General features: G+C 34.1%; 6 protein-coding genes across 6 annotated transcripts; 4 read left to right on the top strand and 2 right to left on the bottom strand.

Annotated features, from left to right (window-relative positions):
- The first annotated feature begins 67 nt into the window (after positions 1-67).
- On the top strand, positions 68-4,169 carry LOC100639429 (integrin beta-6-like). The gene is made up of 24 exons (XM_011405258.2): positions 68-177; positions 248-330; positions 383-481; positions 578-641; positions 701-832; positions 887-1,056; positions 1,193-1,285; positions 1,336-1,416; positions 1,483-1,572; positions 1,668-1,763; positions 1,813-1,902; positions 1,955-2,037; positions 2,225-2,323; positions 2,372-2,453; positions 2,550-2,614; positions 2,668-2,700; positions 2,752-2,833; positions 2,906-3,109; positions 3,166-3,261; positions 3,327-3,450; positions 3,504-3,617; positions 3,676-3,812; positions 3,871-3,927; positions 3,979-4,169. Exons 1-24 carry the CDS (start codon positions 108-110, stop codon positions 4,045-4,047), a joined length of 2,313 nt encoding a protein of 770 aa, XP_011403560.2. The 5' UTR covers positions 68-107; the 3' UTR covers positions 4,048-4,169.
- Positions 4,170-4,206: 37 nt separating this feature from the next.
- On the top strand, positions 4,207-6,041 carry LOC100639301 (cell division cycle-associated 7-like protein). Its single transcript, XM_003382679.3, has 8 exons — positions 4,207-4,355; positions 4,408-4,455; positions 4,514-4,744; positions 4,799-4,921; positions 5,078-5,164; positions 5,216-5,278; positions 5,706-5,842; positions 5,897-6,041. Exons 1-8 carry the CDS (start codon positions 4,287-4,289, stop codon positions 5,913-5,915), a joined length of 777 nt encoding a protein of 258 aa, XP_003382727.2. The 5' UTR covers positions 4,207-4,286; the 3' UTR covers positions 5,916-6,041.
- LOC105312521 (UPF0538 protein C2orf76 homolog) lies at positions 5,851-6,660 on the bottom strand. Its single transcript, XM_011405241.2, has 6 exons — positions 6,603-6,660; positions 6,429-6,539; positions 6,321-6,371; positions 6,218-6,255; positions 6,093-6,171; positions 5,851-6,004 (listed from the first exon to the last, which is right to left on the bottom strand). The coding sequence occupies exons 1-6, from the start codon at positions 6,637-6,639 to the stop codon at positions 5,928-5,930; spliced, it is 393 nt and encodes a 130-aa protein (XP_011403543.1). The 5' UTR covers positions 6,640-6,660; the 3' UTR covers positions 5,851-5,927.
- Positions 6,661-6,668: 8 nt separating this feature from the next.
- On the top strand, positions 6,669-10,797 carry LOC100639176 (integrator complex subunit 3-like). Its single transcript, XM_003382678.2, has 23 exons — positions 6,669-6,775; positions 6,824-6,907; positions 6,961-7,044; positions 7,105-7,218; positions 7,266-7,350; positions 7,406-7,472; positions 7,534-7,678; positions 7,738-7,867; positions 7,925-8,022; positions 8,072-8,263; positions 8,310-8,480; positions 8,538-8,623; positions 8,707-8,942; positions 8,992-9,070; positions 9,120-9,245; positions 9,306-9,425; positions 9,471-9,591; positions 9,649-9,717; positions 9,769-10,010; positions 10,067-10,219; positions 10,275-10,360; positions 10,431-10,546; positions 10,657-10,797. Exons 1-23 carry the CDS (start codon positions 6,704-6,706, stop codon positions 10,747-10,749), a joined length of 2,769 nt encoding a protein of 922 aa, XP_003382726.1. The 5' UTR covers positions 6,669-6,703; the 3' UTR covers positions 10,750-10,797.
- On the bottom strand, positions 10,683-14,983 carry LOC100639050 (BRCA1-associated RING domain protein 1-like). Its single transcript, XM_019995636.1, has 9 exons — positions 14,873-14,983; positions 14,774-14,830; positions 14,348-14,723; positions 11,975-12,055; positions 11,744-11,916; positions 11,540-11,693; positions 11,326-11,494; positions 11,136-11,266; positions 10,683-11,091 (listed from the first exon to the last, which is right to left on the bottom strand). The coding sequence occupies exons 1-9, from the start codon at positions 14,941-14,943 to the stop codon at positions 10,750-10,752; spliced, it is 1,554 nt and encodes a 517-aa protein (XP_019851195.1). The 5' UTR covers positions 14,944-14,983; the 3' UTR covers positions 10,683-10,749.
- Positions 14,984-15,039: 56 nt separating this feature from the next.
- LOC100638625 (cyclic AMP-dependent transcription factor ATF-1-like) lies at positions 15,040-16,574 on the top strand. Its single transcript, XM_003382588.2, has 8 exons — positions 15,040-15,132; positions 15,188-15,233; positions 15,281-15,407; positions 15,478-15,547; positions 15,654-15,930; positions 15,985-16,077; positions 16,129-16,288; positions 16,343-16,574. The coding sequence occupies exons 2-8, from the start codon at positions 15,191-15,193 to the stop codon at positions 16,488-16,490; spliced, it is 918 nt and encodes a 305-aa protein (XP_003382636.1). The 5' UTR covers positions 15,040-15,132; positions 15,188-15,190; the 3' UTR covers positions 16,491-16,574.

Here is a 16,574-nt window from a genome sequence, read left to right as displayed (position 1 = left end):
TTAGAGAACTCGTCAATCTCAAGACCCCACCCATTTGCATTTGAGAATTTTTGGACCACGCCTACTTTTATTTTTATGCTTGCGGTCGATTGATTGATCAATTCACTATGGGCCACATCTCGAGTCACAAAGAGATGCTCCTTGTTTTTGCTGTCGTCTTGCTGTCTCTCTCTTGTGGTAAGCGTCATTTGATTACCCACCCAACATCAGTTTGTGTGTTATGTATTTGTACCCTTGTTTATTATAGTACACGGGCAGGATTGTGAAACACAAGTCTCCTGTGACACTTGCATTAAATTCTCACCAGATTGCGTCTGGTGTAGTGACGAGGTTAAGTAGATGCCACTATAGCTTTCATTGTGCTTATACTGTTCATGTATAGGTGGTTAATGTTTCTGTTAGATGTTATAACAAGAGGAGCCCCTTCCTTTACCAATGTAACAACACTGAAGATCCGCAATCAGAGAAAACAGGAGAAGAGGTGTGATAGATCTACATGTATATATATATATATAATATTAGTCACTAATACACACGTACATTCATAACTAAAGTTGTGTGTATTTTTACTCTACAGACCAGCACTCTTAGCGGCCAAAATTTGGTCACCCCTGATGTTGTTAATATTGCTCTAAGGCCAGGTGTGTTTGTTTTTGTGTTTGCATAAAGCAATTACTGTTGTTGGTTTTTATGATGAAAGGTGTACCTGTTAGCTTTAATGTGACAGTTCAGACTGCACTTAACTTCCCACTGGATCTGTATCTACTAATTGATATATCGAGATCACTGAGTTCTGATATTGAAACGCTCAAGAGACTTAGCTTGAATCTTAGTAAGAAAACATTCTTGTTAATATTAATATTGTTTCAATATTTCTTGTTCCTAGCTGAATCCCTGAGCAACATTTCCACCAATTACAAGATTGGCTTTGGCACTTTTGTTGACAAGCCGATTTATCCTTACTCGTCATTTGTTCCTCCTTCTAGTGGTACTCTTGCACCTCCTTATAGCTATCATCATATTCTTAACCTTACCAACAACGAAACTGAATTTGCTGTAAGTGGCCATCAAGTGTGCCTCTGGTGACATATATTATCAACTATGTGTTACTTCATCTAACACTGGCCTCTTCCTTCTTCCTCCTTCTTCTTCCTCCTTCTTCTCTTCTTTTTTATTTCTTTCTCCACAACAGCAATTGTTAGATGATAATACTGAACTCAGCTATGGTGCTGATCAAGCTGAAGCTACTTTTGACTCGTTGCTGCAGGCTGTCGTCTGCCAAGATGTAAGATCCATTTGTTGTTATTATTATTATTAATTTATTGTGTTACTTAGATTATTGGTTGGACAGATAGAGCTACAAAAGTTATTGTATTATTAACTGATGCTGTTTCACACACTGCAGGAGATGGAAGGGTGAGTACAAATTTTGTCTATTTATTTATTCATTTATTTATTTATTTGATGTTTTATGACTAACAGCTAGCAGGAATCATACAACCTAATGATGGACAGTGTCACTTATCAGCAACTCAAGATGGTTTCTTTGAATATGACAAATGGGACGTTGCTGTGAGTTTAATTAGTATTAATAATAATAATAATAATAATAATAATAATAATAATGATAATGATAATAATAATAATGATAATAATAATAATTATAGGATTATGCTTCTTTGGGGCAATTAGAGGAGAAACTAAGAGAACAAGATATTAGTGTCATTTTTGCTGTCAGGAGTGACGTTTTACTATATTTTAATGTAACAGAAACAATTCTAGCAACATTGTGATTATAGGTACTAATGATAGGAATCATCCGAAATTTCAAACAGAATGTTTGTAAATGAATTAGAGGGTAACTCGGAGAACATCATCAGTATCATTAGACGGCAATATGAAGTAACTTATACTTATTATTATATTTAAATTATTGATGGTTGGCGTTATTTAGGAATTGCTTCGTACTATATTGTTAGAGTCTGATGCTGATAATAGATTAAAAGTGGAAATTGAGCCGATATTTGGATGCGACACGTAAATAATAATAATAATAATGATAATAATAATAATAATAATGATAATAATAATAATAATAATAATAATAATAATAATAATAATAATAATATTAACCTGACCTGACATTAATTTATTTTATTTTATTTATAATTAATGATAATAATAATAATAATAATAAATGTTGTTAAACTATTGTTGTTAATAGCGTAGGAGATCAGAACGAGTGTACTGGAGTCCAACTGGAACAGACTGTCATATTCAGTGTGACTGTAACTGCAGTTGATTGTCCTGATGAAAACACAAAGTGAGACTTAGAAGACTTTTAAAAAATTGATTTGATTTTCTAAAACAGATTTCAGATCACAGTAAGAGGGTTTGATACCATCGCTATAAACATTGAGCCACTATGTAACTGCGATTGTGAGAAGAATGCTGTAAGTCACAATAATGCAATATAAAAGTACACTATAGTTGCTACTGCCATCTCTGGAGCGGTAATCGAGTTATTTTTACTGCTTATTATTAATTAGATAATGAATAGTCGAGAGTGTCGAAACGGCGAAGGGGATAAAGTTTGTGGCATCTGTGTGTGTGGGTGAGCCAATGGAATGCTTTAATTAATTTTATTTATTTATTATTTAATAATAGTAATCAGCAGTTCACTCCAAGCAGTGTTTGCCAGTAAGGGCTATAATATGTGTTACTTCATAACTGTTTATAACTACGCTATAGGGCACCAATCACTAAGACATGCTTAAATGATGGAATATGTACTTCTTGTGGAGAGTGTATATGTAAAAGAGAAATTGGAAATGTAAGTTTTAAGTTTCATTCCAGTTGGCTTGCTGACTTTCTGCCTCTTGTTATTTCATTGTTTTCTCATTAGGTCAATAATTATTTCTTTGGAGATGCATGCGAATGCAGTACATTTGACACAAGATGCAGTGACAGCTCAGGTGAGATATGTAACGGCAATGGAATCTGCTGTAATGGAGCCTGTGTTTGCACAATGGACCCTACCACCCGACAAACACTGTTCACTGGTCCGTCCTGTGACTGTACTACTGACAACAGCACCTGCTTGAACAGGGTAGGATATGATATCGCCATGATCTTGTCCTGATGTTATGATGATGTTATTTGTAGAGGAATGAGCTGTGTTCTGGTAATGGAATGTGTGAATGTGGAAATTGTATCTGTACAAGTGATTATATTGGTAATCTCTGTGAGTCTTGTATTGGAGTAAGTTTATTATTAATAAATTAATAATTATCATACTGATCTCTTCTCTTTCTTTTGTCTTCCAGGAATCGTGTCAACCTTGTAATTTGTACACCAATTGTATTAGGTGTCACGTACAAGAATTAGAAGCAACTTCAAGTGAATGTAGGAATTGTTCTCGGGTTAACATTGTAACAGAGGATGATAACAGTGAGCATAGTAAAATCATTATGATATAGATAAATAAATAATAATTATAATAGGTTTTACTAATGCAACTGAATGCCAATTTTCTGATGGTCTATGCACGTATGATTATTACATTATGCAGAATGAGACCTCCGGCAATTACCGTGTCTATCTCAACACTAATGCAGGTAAAAAATTAGATTTTATTATCATTTTCATACCTATTTTATTATAAATTTTTTGTAGTTTGTGTTGTTCCAACTTCAGCTGCATTCTCTTTCAACACCTGGTGGCTGATATTGCTAGCCATTTTGATCCCTGTCATCATCATCGTAATAGGCATAATATTACTAGTGATAATCAAGATATGCCTTATAATGAAGGTATAATTATTACTGATAGCAGTCAGCAATTGAGTGTGTTTTCTTATAATAATTATAGGATAAGAGAGAATTAAAGAAGTTTCAGTCAGAAGTAAACGATGCAGCATGGGCTGATGTAAGTTATGATACTTAGTCGTGTTTATTTTTATTTTTGTATACTTGATAGACGGCTAATCCACTGTATGTGACACCTATCACAGATTATCAAAATGTTGCATACAAGAAAAAGAAATGAGGAGCTCCAGGAAAGTCTTTTAATGTTAATAGGTCTCTTGCCTGGAACTATTTGTCTTTGTGACCTGTTTTAACAATTTACAATTTTCATTTCCTTTTTATCAAAACTTTATCAAACTTTTAGTTGATAATAATAGCATGAACTTCTAAACATTTTTTTTCTGCAATTATTGTGAGTGGGTCGATCTGGCGGGATTTTGCGCGCGAAACATTAGAGAAGAAGAGGAGGTGTGCCACACAATGGCGGAAAAGAAGTTGAGCCAATACGAGCTGAACAGGCTCCAAAAAATAAAAGAGAACCAAGAACTAGTGAGTAACATAGTCGCAAACCTAACTATAAATAATTTTATTTACTCCTTAGCTCAACCAATTATTTCCTGAAGGAACAAAGCTGCACTCTTCTCCTCGGGTAATGATGGGTGTGGTTAACAACTAACACATTAATGTTTGTATTTGCATATGTACAGGAGGCAACACCGACTGTTGGTCTTATAGTCAATAGGAAATCAAGCTCGTGTAGAAAATTGAAATATTCAGCTCGTCGATACAACACGAGACAGAGCAGGGACTATTATGAAGGCCCCATGACAAGAAGCATGAGAACAAGGTTTGGAGGAGAAGAAGGTGGAGAAAAGGCCAAAAGTGCCGAACCGTCATTCTTAGATGATGAGTATCACTATAGAGTGGCTCCAAGAAAGGTATACTACGCATTGTTTTAATTCGATGCGGTTTCTGACTTGTTTTATTTGTAGCGTCGATACGTTCAAGTGCAAGAAGAGATTGAAATTGAGTTGGATGACAGACCTGGCCTTGACGTCAAGTATCTGAAAAGAGTTGTTGATTCCAACAAGAGTAAAATATATGACCGCATCAATGTAAGACAAACGACTTGACAGCTTTCTGTAAAAAATATATTATCCTAATTTTATGGGCAATGTTGAAAATTGATCCAATGAGATACTTGTTAATGAGTCTTGAGTTATGAGTATCATTATTATCATTATTATTATTATTATTATTATTATTACTAGGGTACTACATGTCATCAGTGCAGGCAAAAAACCATAGACCAGAAGACAGTATGTCACAATAAATACTGCAATGGTGTTAGAGGACAGGTACAAGCTAATACATGTGTCTATTAAATTTTCATTTTGATTTGTGTTTAGTTTTGTGGTCCTTGCCTGAAGAACAGGTATGGAGAGGATATCAGGGAGTGTCTGGTTGACAAGGTAACACTCATTTATATATATATACGTGTATATTTATATTGCCTCTTCCCTGATGTGTTACCATTCAGTCATGGGAAAATAGTAATCAGTAAAATGCTATTGAAATGAATCTAACACCAAGGGTTGCTCCAAATTTCACCAAAAATGAAAAAGAAATAATTCTCCATTTTTATAATTTTTCCCTGATACATATATACATGTTGTTATGTGGTGTAGAAAAAGTTTGAGCTGATTCCGATCAAATTTGGATTTTTTTACAAATTTTTATAGTTGCTCAAAAATTTGATCACAAGGAAAATTTTTAAGATCCAATCAAAATAGTTATAATAATAAGATCCAAATGTTGTCTAGTTATTTGATGTAAACAGTAGTTGCAGTCATTACTATTAATGTATCTGTCTGTTATCACTATTTTTATTTGAATTAGACGTGGGTTTGTCCTCCTTGTCGAGGAAAGTGTAACTGTAGCTTCTGCCTACCGAAGAAAGGCTGCCCTCCAACTGGAATCATGATACACATAGCCAAGGAAGCCGGCTACGACAGCGTTCAAGAATATCTTGAAAAGTAACAACTTTTTAAAATATATAATAATTATTATTATACATTGGCCATTTATAGATCTGATTATAATTACTGAGTCTTTGAAGGACTACCACAGCAGCTGGGGATGACTTTCATATCTTTCGTAGTCTGACTTGTTAAAATATGATATTTCAGTTTCATTCCCTATTATTATATATAATCATAAAATCATTCAAGAGTATCAGATGGTAACTTATAATGTGTACAACGTTAGCGATTTTAAAGAACTTACTTATGTTTGATTCTAGTATGGTCTTTGATGGATCTAGTATCCATTCATTGCGTCCGAGCGTAATTGCAGTATCATTACTCTGAACACAATAACAATAACAAGTCAGCAATAACAATGATAATTACCTTGTGACCATGAGCATACGAGTTAATCTTCATGCAATCTGGTATTATATACATGTATATGTGCAAAGAATATTTTAATATTATGTTTATATTGTTCACTGACTGAATTGGTGTTTTCTGAATGGTACTGGTAATATGTGGGACGATTGAAGGTCTATTGAATTACCACCAGATAATAATAATGAACGATAAGTGGGTTATACCTTCTAACCTTTATTGATTTGATCCATAAGGTCTTGAATAGTCAAGCTTGGGTCTACATCTTTTAAAACAATGTAACGAATGTTTCTGTGCTCAAATGATCTAATCAGTCGTATAGTAACTAGACAATAATACCACATAATCTTTTAATTACGCCGTCTTGTAGTTTCTCTGAATGACTTACTGGTCAATCCTGCTGAGCTCTGGGATTCGGAAGCCATCTTCTAGGCGTGGCTCGTAACAAACGAGCCACGCCCAGTCTAATTTAAGACACGCCTTCTAAACATGGCCGCTACCATTTTGTCTTCGAAACTATTTTCATATAACGTGTTAGACATTAAAGACGACTTGGATGAGGTGCTCCAACAATACTTTATGCCATTATTTCTTATTACGATCCATTAGAGGCTTGAAAAGTGTCACAAAGAACTGAGTTCAGTTACAAGCTCCTTAAGAGAGACTGAACTGTATGAGAAACTAAATCAAAAAGTATTTTATATTTATATTTTAAGCTCATGAAATTAACATCCAGCCACACTTAGGTCTGCCAGAGTGCTCGTGATCATGAAGACACAACCTTAGCATTGCTTTTTATGATACTCACCGACTCAAATTTGGCACCTAAGGTAAAATTTACTAAATTAATGAATGGGTGGAGCTTATTTGAATAATTCATTTTTACTTAGTCATATTCTACTCTAACGATGATAACTAGAGACAGTATGACCGTTGTCATACACATAACAGAATTACTTATTCTAGAGAAATTGCCTAGATTACTAGAAACGACAAAGTCACAAGTAGGAACTAATGCTAATAACTATTAATAATTAATAAATATTAATAGTTATTGTGGTTGACAAGGGAGCTAATTCAAACTGGTGTTAGTGGAGCTGACAGACTCTGCTTTGCATTTTTAAAACAAATGCCAGGTATTTAATTAAATAATTAGTTTTTATTTATTTTTATTGTTGTTGTTCTTTATAGCTGGTAGTGCTGCCAGCTCTGATGTATGGCTAGCTGAGAATTTGCTTCATTTGTTTATGGACAACAAGTTAAGACTACATATATTGTATTAATTACATGTTTTATTTTACTCTTCCTATATCACACAGTGATTGGTTGTATAATCTATCTCCATTAGTCATGAGTGTTGTGTACACTTATCTCTCAATATTACCGTCTCATTTAAACGTAAACGAATTAACATCTTTAAAAGACCTGGAGATATCACTTATAATCTCTTTGATCAGAAACAAGGTTCGACTGTCTTTTTTAATAACAACCAAATAAAAAGGAGCAACCATTCTTACATGTAGTTTATAGATTGCATTCAGATTGGTAGAGACCTTTTGAGATTATTGCAGAATGTGACATGTATTCCTGAATTTACACAACTTTGGAATGAGATTATTAATCAACCTACAGCATTAGACCCAACATTCACAGGTGAGTGAATACATGTACATTTGCATGCAAGTACATGTCTGATTGTATACATGGTAGGTGTGGGGCAAATATTCTCCAAAAGAACTTCTAGAAGGTTCGTTGCTGGTAGAATAGTAACAGATTCTGAGATTAAAATGAATTTTTTATTGTCTAAAGTAAATCCATTATCAATCAATCAATCAGTCATTGGCTCAACCTGTTTAGGTTAAGTTTGGACAGCATAAGCGCTATCAGGAATGGTTTTCAAGGAAGTACTTGTCGTCCCCCGAGAGTCTTTCAGTTATTCCGGAGCTCATTAGGTTTGTATGCTGCGTCATACATCCACCTAATGAAGTACTGGGATCGGATATACTGCCAAGATGGGCTTTCATTGGCTGGCTGTTGTCATTAACACAAGTACACTTTCACATTCATCGTTTAACATTATACATTTTGTCTATAGTCCAATCCTGTTTTATCATCTAATTCAAAGCTATCACTGTTCTATGATTGGTTGTGTTACTCTCCTGATACTGATAATATCATGAACATTGAACCAGCTGTTCTGCTAATGTATCACTCGCTTCATTCACATACTCAAATTACTTCTTCTTTATTAGATTTTTTATGCAGAGTAAGTGGATTCCCTCCCCCCCCCCTCTCTCTCTCTTTTACTTTTTCTTTCTTGTAGTTATCAAATTCATTTAGTCCTCAATACAATGCTAGTCACGGAATACAAAATGCATTTAAAGACATTGCAAAGAAAGGAGTCATCCAGTTAAGCCTTTTCCCTTACTATTCTTAAATTATTATTATTATTATTATTATTATTATTATTATTATTATTATTACTTTAATAGATCTTTAGATGCTTTATTGTCAAGTCCTAAACTCGACAAAGATTTGATCAAATTATTAAAAGCAACATTTCCAGATCTTTATAATCATGGTAGCTCTAATGTTAAGGAGAGAAGTGAAGAGGAAGATGAAAGAAGAGAAGAAGAAACAGAGAGGGAAAGAGGAAAAGGTGATGATGAAGATCAAGATCTACAGTTAGTGATAGCAGCTGATGAAGAGACCAATGATCAAATTGATAGTATGCCTGTATCCATTCCTCTCTTTTATTTTCATTTTCTTTTAAACAGCTGAAGATGATTGCTGGTCAATTGTTTCAAGGCTTCCAGTCATACTTATAGAGAAAATGGAAGAGTTTCGTGCAAAGAGGTTAGTGTTGTAATTGATTTTGTAAGTGCATGGTATGCTTTTTTTGTAGTGATTCAGTTCCATTGCTTCAAGAGATACTGACATTATTAGGGACTACTTGTAATGAAAGTATAGGAGACATTACTGGCCCTCTCACTCACTGCATGGCTGAAGAATTGGAGCAACCTTTTACTGAGTAAAATACATAAATAAATAAATAGATAAATATTGTTGTTTTTTCTTGTTGTTTGTATAGAGGCAGTACAGTACATACTTTATGTAGCAATAATAATGTTGAATTAATTTCTCTAATGATGAAAGGCGATCACGGAAAATTAGGTTATCATCTAGTTGTACATCTCTACCATAATAATAGGTAATGCTATTGTAATGTATCATCATCATTATCATTATATTTTAGCATTAGTCAATATTCATCATACTGCTCTGATATTAATCTTCATTTATTACAAGATCTTAAAGTTTTAGCCGAAAACGATAGCGAATTGTTTTTTGAAATGCTACCAAGTCTTTATGGAGAGGTAAGCTAAATATTTACTTAATGTTATTATTATTATTATTATTATTATTATTATTAGTTTAATGAGGTATTAATTGGTTCTAGTGAGATGATTAATATCATAGTATCACACACTGATCCGTATCAAGTAAGCTCATTCTCATGTACTAACTGATGCAATGACATTCCGCCCACGCAGCTAAACAAGCTAATCTTTCAACTTTCCCTAAATAAGTTAACAATATTCGGTAAACAGAAGATAATAGATTTAATGAGCTCTACACTACAGTGGGATTCATTTGAGCAGTTTTGTGTCTGGCAGTTATTAAATGCCGAAGGTATTGAGACCCATGTCATAGTCTCATTCCTTCGCTTGATAACGAGTCCCTCCGATCACCCTGAAGCTGTTTCTGGCTCACTGTTGTACTTAAAACAAGAACCGTTAGTTTATTATCTGTACTATTATTTTTTTTTATTTTTTATTTTGTATATTGTAGTAGTATACCCAGTGCTGTAGGCAATTTATTGTCATTGCCCTTAGCAACGCATGGCGACATTGTAACAGCTGTACTCAGTCACTGGATCAACAGCAAACCCAATAAAATAGCGAAATTTACTGATTATTGTTTCAATAAAGTATTAAAGTTAAGGTACGCATGTAAGGCCAGTATAAAAACCTTTTTCCACATTCTCTGTGTTTTATAGTGATCCTTTGCCAACGATAACATTAATGTTACATCATTTGGAAAACGTTCTGCAACATGTTAGCACAGTGCAAGACATTTTTAAAGGTATCAGCTTCAAACTATAACATCATCATTTTCATCATCTCTTATCTTTTCTGGATATACACTACAACAGGCTCTGACTCCATCCTCTCTCATTCGCTTGATAAATTATTCAATAAACATCAAATATTAAAGCAAAGACATCCAAGCATTGTGTCAGCCATCAAAGAAACACTTTCATCACACAAAGTAAATCAAACTACATTATATAATATAGCCTTCTGTAGTTGTTGGCTAGCTACCTGCATGATATGTATCATCATAATATTATTATAATGGTTGTTGTTTTTTATTTTTAGAAGAATGAGAAACGAAGATCATCAACTGACAGTGAGGACATCATAAGAATAAAAAAGAGAAGAATAATAACACTGGATGAACTAAGTGATTGATTAATAATATTCTATTAATTTAAATTGTGACAGACAGTCTAAAACCCACGACACGGTCGTATATACTACATGAGTGCTCCCCTTTAATGAAGCAGAAAGTGAGAGTTGATTAATTCCAGGTTTGCTAGTTATGATGATCTTGCTGCATATGCTGAATAGCTGTGGTGACGTGTTGCTTGCATGAAATGGAAATTTCTTTTCATTCTCTGATGGTGTTGGTTCCCTCAGTAATACCTTCCCTCCTGCTAGCTCTATGAGGCTCTTTAGCTCAGTTCTTGTTGGTTGAGGTGGGACCAAATGTGTATCAATGTAGAATTCTAGTCCATTAAATAGTCCAGGGCACTACAATAAAGATCTAATTTTTGTACATTATCACTTCTCTTTACCTTTTCTATTGCATTGTTGTGACTTTTTAATGGAGCACCGGTCAGCCATGACTTTCCTTCGTAATGAAATCCTTTTATGACGTAATCTTCTTCTTTAATCCAATGACCTTCCTTTGAACTAGCTCTTAGCCCTAATGCATTGAAGTCACGTTATTGATACAATGTTTGTTTTAAGTTGTTTATTGCTTACACTCAGACTGCAGTAGCCAAGCTCCTTTAGCTACAGCAGACAAGCATTTCATTGTTCTAGTGCAGCATCCTTTTTCATTAGATTCGGTTAAAACGTGAGTAACTTTTGCATTGAATTCATTTACAACAACACACCTCCCCAATCTCTCGCTAGTCTTGCTCATTAAACTCTAAGAGTATAATAAATAATAATTAATGATGATGATTATTCAGACCTTATTATGTGGCTTTAATCCTGATCCTAGCAATATTAGTGTATCATTGGCAGTGTCAATTATTGGACTGGATAATACCAGTGGAACTACTGACAATGCATCTATCATGTCACGTTGTCTTGCTAAATCTAAAGGAGTGTATCCTTCAGAGTTCCTGCAGTTATTAATGATTATTAATAATTATTAATGGTTATTAAGAGTTACCTAAGTGATGTATTTGCACCATTTTCAACAAGAATGGTTGCAATCCTTGTGTGATTGTTCATGACGGCATCATGCAATGGAGTGTCATTATTATCTGCTGGTACGTTTAACAAACTCCCGTAAGATATCAGCAACTCTACAATATCCTCGTATCCATGATTACATGCCTCATGCTACATTAAGAGATAATTAATATTTAATATAGCAGATAATAAATATTATTTGCATTACTAATGGTGTCCAGCCAGCATTGTCTGTTACATTAGGATCAGCCCCTCCTTCAAGCAGTTCCTTCACTTTAATATAATTACCCTATCATCAATATTCATTATTATATACAATTATGCATGTATATGCATCATACATTACATGCAAAGTTAGCTAAACAGCACACTTCATGAGCTAATGAGCACTGTGCTATATAGTGCATGGCTTTTGTTTGGTACATAATCTCGGGTCAGATTTTGTAGCAACTTTTAAAATTCATAAAAAAATCCAGTTTTGATTGGAATCAGCTCAAATTAGATGAACAACATCAGAGCGCGTATATGCATCAGAAAAAAATATAAAAATGGAAAAACCTCTCCTTGTCATTTTTGGCAAAATTTAACCCGAGATCCTGTACTATAGCCCATGGTCTTGGGCCAGATATTTGAGCAACTTAAAAAATTCGCAAAAAATCTAATTTTGATTGGAATTAGCCCAAACTTTCTATACAACATAAAAACATGTATGTGCATCAGAGAAAAATATAAAAATGGAAAAATCTTTTGTTGTCATTTTTCACAAAATTTGACCTGAGACCCTGTACTACTCAGGACATCAGAAACATACTGATGTCCTTATGCTATGTAGAAAGTTTGAGCTGATTCCGACAAATATTTTTTGAGTTATGGCCATTTTTAAAAATTCGCCAATTTCTGAAAAATACCCTGTACTTATAGCCCACGGTTTTTTCCGAAAAATGGGTCTGAAATCACCCCAAATTTTTATTACATTTTCTGATACATATTGATGTCCTAATGCTATGTAGAAAGTTTGAGTTGATTCCAACAAATATGTTTTGAACTATGGCCATTTTTTAAAATGGACCAATTTCTAAAATGAAAATAAGTCAAAAATATTCCCACGCTCTTGGAAAAAAATCATTAAAAAATATAAATAATTCGAAAATATTCCCACGCTCTTCGAAAAAATCAGAAAAAATTTTAAAAATAAAAAAATCCGAAAATATTCCCACGCTCTCAGGAAAAATCAGAGAAAATTTCAAAATAAAAAAATAATAATCCGAAAATATTCCCACGCTCTCGGAAAAAAATCAGAAAAAATTCCAAAAATAAAATAAAATAATCTGAAAATATTCCCACACTCTTGAAAAAAAATTCCAAAAATTAAAAAATTCCAAAAATATTCCCAAGCTCTCGGAAAAAAATCAGAAAAAATTCCAAAAATAAAAATAAAATAATCTGAAAATATTCCTACACTGTCAAAAAAAAATCAGAAAAAATTCCAAAAATTAAAAAAATTCCAAAAATATTCCCACGCTCTTGGAAAAAACCAGAAAAATTCCAAAAATAGTAATAAAATAATTAAAAAATATTCCCACGCTCTCGGAAAAAAATCAGAAAAAAATCAAAAAATAAAATAAAAATAATCCAAAAATATTCCCAAGCTCTCGGAAAAAAATGAAAAAATTCCAAAAATAGAAATAAAATAATTCAAAAATATTCCCACACTCTCGGAAAAAAATCAGAAAAAATTCCAAAAATAAAAATAAAATAATCTGAAAATATTCCCACACTGTCAAAAAAAATTCCAAAAATTAAAAAAAATTCTAAAAATATTCCCATGCTCTTGGACAAAATCAGAAAAAATTCCAAAAATAGAAATAAAATAATTCAAAAATATTCCCAAGCTCTTGGAAAAAAATCAGAAAAAATTCCAAAAATAAAAATAAAATAATCAGAAAATATTCCCACACTCTCAAAAAAATCAGAAAAAATTCCAAAAATTAAAAAAATCTGAAAATATTCCCACTCTCAGAAAAAATCAGAAAAAAATCCAAAAAAAAAAAAAATTCGAAAATACCCTGTACTATAGCCCATGGTTTTTTCCAAAAAATGCATCCAAAAGCACACCAAATTTTTATTACATTTTTTGATACATATTGATGTCCTTATGCTATGTAGAAAGTTTGAGCTGATTCTGACAAATATTTTTCGAGTTACGGCCATTTTAAAAAATTGGCCAATTTCTGAAAAATACCCTGTACTATAGCCCATGGTTTTTTTCGAAAAATGGCTCCGAAATCACCCCCAATTTTTATTACATTTTCTGATGCATATTGATGTCCTTATGCTATGCAGAAAGTTTGAGCTGATTCAAACAAGTATTTTTCAAGTTATGGCCATTTTAAAAAATTGGCCAATTTCTGAAAAATACCCTGTATATAACTATAGCCCATGGTCTTGGGCCAGATTTTTTGAGCAACTTTAAAAATGTTTTAAATCCAGTTTTGATTGAGCTGGCAAGAAGCTGAGCACTATACCAAAATCTTGTGGGAAACCCTGCATGCGTACATGCATTATATATACATATAGTCACCTTAATAACAGCAACTTGGAGTCTTGTCTCGCCTCTTGCGTTTCTCTTGTTATCAGAAACCTTATCATCACTTCTACCTCGTTTTGACGGAGCCCACCTGTAATTCACTGGTCTTAGTGCCGTCAATATTGTAGGTGTTGATTCTATAGAAGTGGCTGTTGTGGGTGTGGTCTCTAAAATGGGCGTGGTCTCTATAGTAGGGGCCCGGGCTGGTGTAAGTAGAAGTGCATTTTTTGGAGAGGGTCCCACATTAATAATGTCTTCTAATGTTTTGAGGTGTAGTACTAGTGACTGTAGGGCAGTGAATGTCTGTATGTCTTTTTTCCAATAAGGGGAGCCACATTTTGGACATGTGCCACTGTTCTGAAGGCATTGTCTAATGTACTTTAAAAATAAAAAATTAATTATTTTAAAAATAATTTTCACCTGCAAAACTCATGTCTACAAGTAGAAAGGATAGATGGATCACTAATGACACCCTCACTAATAAATAATAATATTTTTACATTAATGTAAAGAACTGACCATACGCTACACAAAAAGATATCTTGGAATTTACTCAGTGCCTTTCTTGTTGCCACCCAGCCCTCCGCCATTTTGAATCAATGACGTCACTGCGATGACGTAATTCGATGACGTAATACAATCACGTAATCGTTAATCTAATGCGCGCCTAACGCAGGCATCACGTGATCCAGCAAACCAAAAGGGCAGAAGTGAAGAGACAAAGAAAGTGACGCTGACAGACTAATCTCTGACGTACTATCGACTCATCATTCATTGCAGTAAATGAAAAACGTTTACTTTCACCTAAAATGTGTCTCTTCATGTCTTGTTTAGTAAATGTCGAGCGACTCCAGTCCAGGAAATGTGGCCAGCGAAAAGGGTATGCCAATGGCGCCATTACAATAGTTACCTCATCCTTTGGTGTAGGTATAGCTCCATCCATATCAGTGACACTGCCACCACCTGAGAAGCAATCGGCAAATACTCAATCTGATGATGATGAAGAGCCTCCTCCAATATCTAGTGAGCAGTTACTTAGAAGAGCTAGTTTCAAGTAAAGTTTTATGAGGATCTGTGAAATAAGTTATCGCAATCACTATATTTGCTCTCGTCTGTCTTTGTAGAAAGATATTAGAGGACTTGTCGTCATCGGCTGAATCCATTAATAAACCAGGACTAGATCCTGCTGCTGGAGTAAGATACTAATTAAATTATTGTCATTGCAATTTTTATGGTCTAATCACTTCGTTTTTTCATCATTAATATTATTTATTTATTTGTTTATTTATTTATTTATTAGGTGTCTATGTTGCAGCAGGCTGCTGGCTTAGCAGCTGCTACCAATCCTGCTCTTCTTCCAATTTTACAAAACCTACAGCAGTCGGCTCTTACTATAGCCAACCAGCCATCAGCTGCCACTGCAGCAGGGGCTGGAGCTGCTGGAGGTAATAACGATTTCACTCAGCAGTTAGCAGCTGCTATGATGCTTCCGAATCACATCAATGCACAGCAACAACTAACGGCAGCTTTATTGAACTCTCAAGCTAATGCTGTGGCCCAGGCTCCACTCATTGCCAGTATGTTATTATAATTTTGTTATCATTGTGACATTGTTTTTGTAATACTTTCAGATGCTGTGTCTCTGGCTGGTCACAATAATTTTCAATTGCCTTCGAATTTGCTTTCGTCAGCTTTGCTCAATGCTTCCAGCAACCAGCTATCTAGTAAGACTCATTCTTGTAATAATAATAATTATTATTATTTGTTTTTAATAGATTTTGGCGCACAGTTACCAGCTGGCGGCGGCAGCGGTACACCAATAGGACACAAGCAATCTTTACGTACAGTATCTAGTCCTGAGGGTTTCGTAGGCTCTCCTCCACTCCCGGGAGAGGATTCCACTAAAAAGAGAGAAATAAGACTCATGAAGAACAGGTAGAGCGCCATTTATATATATATAGATCAAGCAAATTCATTTATTGCTTGTAGAGAGGCAGCGAGAGAGTGTAGACGCAAGAAGAAAGAATACATTCGCTGCCTTGAGAACAGAGTTGCTGTCCTTGAGAGTCAGAACCAAGCACTTATTGGCGAGCTCCGTGCACTCAAGGAGCTCTATCTTCCTAAAAACCAGGAATGAACCAATGAACCAACTTTCCCTTCTACACACATTTTGTCATTGTGTTTCATTAAAATTTTTATGCCATTGATTCATAAAAATTAA

Source organism: Amphimedon queenslandica, unplaced genomic scaffold (assembly GCF_000090795.2).
Source record: "Amphimedon queenslandica unplaced genomic scaffold, v1.1 AMPQUscaffold_13520, whole genome shotgun sequence".
Lineage (NCBI taxonomy): Eukaryota > Metazoa > Porifera > Demospongiae > Haplosclerida > Niphatidae > Amphimedon > Amphimedon queenslandica.
This window is presented reverse-complemented; position numbering and strand designations above follow the sequence as displayed.

What these genes read in the sequence shown, in the direction of transcription:
- LOC100639429 (XM_011405258.2), top strand. Translation starts at nt 108, where the DNA reads ATGGGCCACATCTCGAGTCACAAAGAGATGCTCCTTGTTTTTGCTGTC. An exon ending in CTTGCTGTCTCTCTCTTGTG is followed by an intron (nt 178 to 247) that starts GTAAGCGTCATT and finishes TGTTTATTATAG; the next exon opens with TACACGGGCAGGATTGTGAA. An exon ending in ACTCCAAGCAGTGTTTGCCA is followed by an intron (nt 2,701 to 2,751) that starts GTAAGGGCTATA and finishes ACTACGCTATAG; the next exon opens with GGCACCAATCACTAAGACAT.
- LOC100639301 (XM_003382679.3), top strand. Translation starts at nt 4,287, where the DNA reads ATGGCGGAAAAGAAGTTGAGCCAATACGAGCTGAACAGGCTCCAAAAA. An exon ending in TAAAAGAGAACCAAGAACTA is followed by an intron (nt 4,356 to 4,407) that starts GTGAGTAACATA and finishes TTTACTCCTTAG; the next exon opens with CTCAACCAATTATTTCCTGA. An exon ending in ATAGAGTGGCTCCAAGAAAG is followed by an intron (nt 4,745 to 4,798) that starts GTATACTACGCA and finishes TTTTATTTGTAG; the next exon opens with CGTCGATACGTTCAAGTGCA.
- LOC105312521 (XM_011405241.2), bottom strand. Translation starts at nt 6,639, where the DNA reads ATGGCTTCCGAATCCCAGAGCTCAGCAGGATTGACCA. An exon ending in GAGCTCAGCAGGATTGACCA is followed by an intron (nt 6,540 to 6,602) that starts GTAAGTCATTCA and finishes ATTATTGTCTAG; the next exon opens with TTACTATACGACTGATTAGA. An exon ending in CGTATGCTCATGGTCACAAG is followed by an intron (nt 6,172 to 6,217) that starts GTAATTATCATT and finishes TATTGTGTTCAG; the next exon opens with AGTAATGATACTGCAATTAC.
- LOC100639176 (XM_003382678.2), top strand. Translation starts at nt 6,704, where the DNA reads ATGGCCGCTACCATTTTGTCTTCGAAACTATTTTCATATAACGTGTTA. An exon ending in TGAATTTTTTATTGTCTAAA is followed by an intron (nt 8,023 to 8,071) that starts GTAAATCCATTA and finishes CAACCTGTTTAG; the next exon opens with GTTAAGTTTGGACAGCATAA. An exon ending in GAAGAGTTTCGTGCAAAGAG is followed by an intron (nt 9,071 to 9,119) that starts GTTAGTGTTGTA and finishes CTTTTTTTGTAG; the next exon opens with TGATTCAGTTCCATTGCTTC.
- LOC100639050 (XM_019995636.1), bottom strand. Translation starts at nt 14,943, where the DNA reads ATGGCGGAGGGCTGGGTGGCAACAAGAAAGGCACTGAGTAAATTCCAA. An exon ending in TGTAGACATGAGTTTTGCAG is followed by an intron (nt 14,724 to 14,773) that starts GTGAAAATTATT and finishes AAAGTACATTAG; the next exon opens with ACAATGCCTTCAGAACAGTG. An exon ending in GATTAAAGCCACATAATAAG is followed by an intron (nt 11,495 to 11,539) that starts GTCTGAATAATC and finishes TTATACTCTTAG; the next exon opens with AGTTTAATGAGCAAGACTAG.
- LOC100638625 (XM_003382588.2), top strand. Translation starts at nt 15,191, where the DNA reads ATGTCGAGCGACTCCAGTCCAGGAAATGTGGCCAGCGAAAAGG. An exon ending in TTCCAGCAACCAGCTATCTA is followed by an intron (nt 16,078 to 16,128) that starts GTAAGACTCATT and finishes TGTTTTTAATAG; the next exon opens with ATTTTGGCGCACAGTTACCA. An exon ending in ATAAGACTCATGAAGAACAG is followed by an intron (nt 16,289 to 16,342) that starts GTAGAGCGCCAT and finishes TATTGCTTGTAG; the next exon opens with AGAGGCAGCGAGAGAGTGTA.